The 5739-nt window shown below is 50.4% G+C and overlaps 1 protein-coding gene across 1 annotated transcript in view; it reads right to left on the bottom strand.

Annotated features, from left to right (window-relative positions):
• synj1 (synaptojanin 1) overlaps positions 1-5739 on the bottom strand; it is a 22856-nt gene that overhangs the window by 2750 nt on the left and 14367 nt on the right. The window contains exons 14-21 of the mRNA XM_019871517.1: positions 5412-5552; positions 4754-4946; positions 4520-4678; positions 3810-3966; positions 3595-3721; positions 2835-3047; positions 2654-2732; positions 1960-2397 (exon numbers count right to left, since the gene is read on the bottom strand). Of these exons, the coding sequence (XP_019727076.1) occupies positions 1960-2397; positions 2654-2732; positions 2835-3047; positions 3595-3721; positions 3810-3966; positions 4520-4678; positions 4754-4946; positions 5412-5552 (1507 nt within the window). The remainder of the gene's footprint in view (positions 1-1959; positions 2398-2653; positions 2733-2834; positions 3048-3594; positions 3722-3809; positions 3967-4519; positions 4679-4753; positions 4947-5411; positions 5553-5739) is intronic.

Raw genomic sequence — 5739 nt, 5'->3', positions numbered from 1 at the left:
GTTTTTTTCTCAGCAAGAAGTTGATTTAAAAAACACAAGTTCCTCGGGACCGAAAATGGAACTGCTTGTGTGTGTGACACAAAGCAAGAGGGCGGTTTTGTACTTTCAACTCCTTCATCTTTTCAGCAACTTCAGATCTAAGCCGACAGTTTTTTTTCCCTCCCCCAATTGTATTTTAGGACCTTTTTTTGTCATTGGAAGCCAGTGAAGTGCGCAAAGTGGGATACGTGAGATGCAGTCACAGGTCAACAGTTGCAAACAACAACGATTTTGATGGGAGTCACAATTTATTCAACACGTTTCAACAGGAGCAGGAGGCCGCAAAGGCGGACGAGAGGATCGAATGTTGCGGCAAGCACAGACCATGTCGAAGCGCATTTGGCATGCACGTCTTCCACCTTTGGTGCACTGGTTGTTGCATCGCTGTCTGCGCTTTTCTCAAGACGACGATGACGTCGAGGTTTGGCTCCCAACTTGAACCTGAGACAAAAGACAAATTGGAATGAGCATTAAGACGGCTCGGCAGACAAGAATTGGACATTTTGCTGGAGGGCGCCCCTTTTTCCGTCAAACAGCGGTCATCGTACCGGCGGCGTCTCTGCGCTTCTTGGTCAAAGCATCAACCGCTTCGTCGCCGTTTGCCTTTCGAAGCCAACGCTGGGCTCGCCGCCAACAGCGTTTTTGATCTCGCAATGTCATCCTTTCGGATTTGCCTCATCATAGAAACTACAAAGTCTCGTGGCATCACCGGCTATGTGAGCTCGCCGTGCGCAACGAGCCTTGTGATGCAACAAGTCATCACAGGCAATTTCTCCCAAGTTGCAATAATTGACAAATAAAAGAATCGTCGACGGCTATTGTGGACAATCATCCATCACCGAGAGCGTGGTTACCAAAACAAGCCCCCACAAAATGAAAAAGCAAAGAATGGTGCTTACTTGGTGGTCCACAGGGAGGGTTTTGCTTGTCCGGCTCTTCAATACAGTTGAGGAGGGTCTTTCCAGCCGAGCGCTCGGCATGTGTGGCCACCTCAGGCTCCTCTTCCTTGAGCATAAAGGCCCTCGGCGTTCAGAGTCAACTCTTGCTCTGCTGGCTCCCGCCCGTCGTCTCTTTTAGCCACGCGCCGCGCAAATACAATGGGGCCCCTTCCCGACCAAGGGGGCCTCGCGCCTAGCTCGCTCATATCTTCCAACGATCCAATGCAATACGTCTTTATTGACATCGCGCAGGGGTGTCAAGAGCAAGGTTCATTTTTGTGGGGGAGAAACGAAAACGACCCAAACTGTGCTCCTGCATTTGGTTGGTGGATGGATGACTGAGGGAGGAGACGGTAGAAGAAGCACCATCCAAGTACTTGGTTGTTTGAAAAATATTGTTGTTGAATTTTTGACTGCGCAATACAATACCTTGATGTCTTTGTTTTTTCTAATCAACAGAAAAATGATAAAAAGGAATACTACAACCAATCAAGTGTCAACTAAAACAAAACATTTTCAAAAAAAAAAAAAAAATAACTTGCAAACGAACACACTTGCTTCCAATTAAGTTATGCTTAAAAACAAAAGAAAAATGCCGAAACGAATACAACTCTGGATAAGAGTGGGCGTGTCCCAAAAACAGTTGACAATCTTAAATGTGAACAGTGTTCAATACTGAGCCCAAATCTATACATGCGTGCGTGTGCGTGCGTGTGTGTGTGTGAAGGGAATGTCGCTGCTGCTTCCCGAGAAGGTGACTCGGCCATTGGGAATGTCGCTGCTGCTTCCCGAGAAGGTGACTCGGGATTGACTAGGGGCAGTCGAATCGAGTCATACAGACAAAGACGACTTTCACGATGACACCAAGTAAGTGAGTGACCCGCAGTTGTAACAGCACAGAGGATGAAGTCCGTACGCCTGACAGTATACCGTGCTACTGTCACGCGTTTCGTGTTTAAAATATCCGGTCCTCCGATGCCACGATGCCGCATGTTTTGAGAAACCCTGTGATTTGTCTCACTCGCGCGTCAAGGCGCCACCGTACAACACGAGAAAGCTTACCTTGAGTTGGCCGGGCCGGTTGAGCGGCGCGTCCGGGCCTGCCGGGCGGCGGCGGCGGCGCCTCTCCGTGGGTGGGGGAGGCGCAGGGGCTGGCCCGCGGCGAAGGCTGCGGCGACCAGCCCGGCGCCGAGCCGGCGCAAGGCTGCAGGTGCTGCGGAAGGACGGCCTCCACCTCCTCGTCCACGTCGCCCTCCATGTCGTAGTCGTCGTCGTCGCCCATGTCGGCGTCCTCGGCCAGCAGGGTGGAGCTGGCCGAGGTGGGGATGCTGCCGCAGATGCGCTCCACGCTCATCTCCTCCTCCAGGCTTTTGATCCAGCCGGGACTCTTCAGGCGGATGTCCAACACCTTGCCCAGAACCTGCGAGGAGGCCGAGGCTGCGTGTAGTCCACTTGAATAGGATCACGTTTTTCCATCTTTGTGAATTGAGTCCAAACCGAGCAAATGTCTGATCGAGTAGGTAACACCAGGTAGAACAAAAAAATGTCATGCGTATAGTTTTTCCTCATGTATTTGGACTTCAAGCTAATATTTAAAGGGACGATATTTCGGGATACACGAATCTCTGTTGATCAAAGAAAACATGTGCACATATTGACCGTGGTGGGTAACTTACAGTCGACGCGCTGAGGGACAAAGCAGCCAGAGCAGAGTAACCCTCCAGGAACGTCACCCACATCTTCTCCTCAACAAATCTAAATACATGAATCATGCGAGCGCTCTTGAGGTTATGCGACTGGGTTTCTTCGAATGAAATTCAATACCGAAGGTCATAATGAAGGTACCGTTGGGCTCACCTGATGAGGATGACCTCGCCAAAGTTGGCAAACTTGTCGAGAAGCTCGTCGATGAGCGCGTCGTCAAAGTAGTCGTCAGGTCCCGACGAGCACAGGGAGACCAGGACCGTGCCGTCGGGGGGGCCTTGCAGCGCGATGACGTCCTTGTAGACCTGGTGCCGGGCCTCCGGGTCCACCTCCAGGATGTCCACGTCCATGACAGCCACCACCGGCCTACAAGCAGATCGGTAGATTAGCACAGATCGCTGTCAAATGTAAGAGAGCGCTATTAACTTTTTTCTACAACAATTTTCATAAAATGCTGCGCTGAAATCAAGCGACAATCTCATCAACAACAAAAAACAACTTCTGCAAAATTCTGGAAGGACTGATTAGATGGCACCCACCTGTGGTCTGAGGTCTTGAGCTCGGCCCTGCCATAATACTTGAGGGTCCCGGGGCTCCAGGGGTAATCCGCGTCATCCTCGTACTCGGCTGACGTCGACACCGCGCCCACCACGTTCATCTCCTCAGCTATACACAAACATTTCAAAGTACTCATATGTATATGTGTGTATATGTATGTGTGTGTGTGTGTGTGTGTGTGTGTCTGTGTTTTTAAAGTTTTACTTCCTGTGCTTCTACAGGAGTTTCTAGGGGCAGGGGGGGGTGGGGGACCCCAATTTTCATAAAATGCTGCGCTGAAATCAAGCGACAATCTCATCAACAACAAAAAACAACTTCTGCAAAATTCTGGAAGGACTGATTAGATGGCACCCACCTGTGGTCTGAGGTCTTGAGCTCGGCCCTGCCATAATACTTGAGGGTCCCGGGGCTCCAGGGGTAATCCGCGTCATCCTCGTACTCGGCTGACGTCGACACCGCGCCCACCACGTTCATCTCCTCAGCTATCCACAAACATTTCAAAGTACTCATATGTATATGTGTGTATATGTATGTGTGTGTGTGTGTGTGTGTGTGTGTGTGTGTGTGTACCTGTTTTGTTAAAGTTCCACTTCCTGCGCTTCCAGAGGATTCGATCGGTCCAGGCGGGCGTGCGGCACTTCTCGCTGGTGTCGTAGTCTTCGGAGAAAAGGTCGTACTTGTACGTGGGCGCAAAGTCCAGCTTGCCCTCAATGAATCCCCGGAAGACCTGAGCCACAAAGAGGCCTTTTTGTGACTCGTGGTCGAAACGGCCAGAAAATGCGCAAAGAGGACGTGAACATCATTGAGTGCCAGAGCGCAACCGCCTACACGTCAGATGTAGCGTTTGAGAACCCCCACAATCGCAAATGTGCTTTCATTGAATCATGCAACGCGGACTTTGGCAATTGATGATGCTCTCCGGATAACGCGTTCAGGAGGTGGTCAATGTGTCAAATCTGGCCTCATTTGGGATTATTACTCAGAAGGTTTTTCTGGAAGGGTATTAGGTTGGAATCGCTCAAGAATGTGGAAGGGCTTGCTTGCTGAAACCAACCAATCCAATCAGAGGATGGAAAAATGATGACATCATCAAAGGCCCTCTCGGCAAATCCGAAGTGCGACCGGATAAAGAAAGAGTCCTATTTCGAAGCAAGACCCGGTGACTGTGAAGCAAGCCCCTCGGACAGATTACACGGACACGGCAACACACCGAGGCCGAACTGCGATTGGACAAAAGCAGTCGGTCCAAACAAACCGACTGTTGGGAATCGACGACGTACCATTCCGGCATTCTTCTGGTCAAAGAGCTGGTCGCCGGCCGTCAACGCGTCCCAGTTCTGCTGCCTGATCAGCTCCTTCACCTCCTCGTTGGGCAGGTTGATGCGGTAGTTGAAGTCGCCGCACCAGAAAACGTAGTCGTGAGAGTAGAGAAGGCGACCCTGGAGGGGGACGACGCGCCAAAGAATGACAAATGTTGCCCGTGCCCCTTTGAAACTTTGTGCTGGCGTTCCCACCATGGGGAAGCTGAGCCTGCGCGTGATCTCGTTGTAGTCGTCGTTCCTCTCCTTGACCTGCGACTGTCCCGCAGCGAAATGCGAGCACACGAAGCAGATGCTGGTGGTGTGGAAGAGCAGGCGGATGGCCACGCCCCCTTTGTTGCCCGTGGCGCCGCCCATGCCCGTTTTCACCGTGTCCACCGCCACGTCCCTGCGTGATGCGCACAAGAGAATGAACTGCCAAGCTGTGTATCGTTCTATTCTTCTATTTTCAAATGGCAATTCAAAAATGAAAAACAAACAAAAAAAAAACCTTTTGGTTATTCATTTTCATAGAATCCAACACTGCAAAAAGTAAACTTTGCCTCCGTTTTCACATCCAATACACAAATGAAACACACAATTTGAAGACAATTCCCAAAGTGTACTGAGAGAAACAACGAGTGGTTCTTGAAAACTAAATGCCGATGTCCTGAACTCAGTCATACTTTGTTGTACCACGAGAGGGAGCCTGCGCGCCGTGAGTACACCGAGAACCACTGCTTGGGAGCATCACATTCTCAAGACACATTGCCATGTCAAGTGGGACAAATCACTTCAACACCACTGTTATTTCCATTCTTCTTTCAATGAAAATCTGAAGAGGGAAAAATGCGCAAGGGTTTGAAAAGCGTACCTAATGAAGGGCGCGTGCTGCGGGCGGATGAAGACGAACAAGCACACGCCCACCAGCTGCTCCGACGCCAGCAGCACGTACTTGTGGTCCCGCGAGATGTTCTTCTGCAGCTCGGCGGCCCACAGCTTCTGGTTGGTGGTGCTGTGGATTTGGGTTTGCGCAAATCAAAAACAAAAAGTAGAGTGCTGGCATTCTGCATACCTCCTGACTAATTTACCCCATAAACAGGTCCCGATAATAAGAAAACCTCAGACAGGAAATAAAAGAGAACCCAAGTTTGGCTTGTACACCAATTTTAGAAAAGTAGAGCGGCAAGTTCAACTATGAG

This window comes from Hippocampus comes, unplaced genomic scaffold (genome assembly GCF_001891065.2).
Source record: "Hippocampus comes isolate QL1 unplaced genomic scaffold, H_comes_QL1_v1.1 scaffold33, whole genome shotgun sequence".
Lineage (NCBI taxonomy): Eukaryota > Metazoa > Chordata > Actinopteri > Syngnathiformes > Syngnathidae > Hippocampus > Hippocampus comes.
This window is presented reverse-complemented; position numbering and strand designations above follow the sequence as displayed.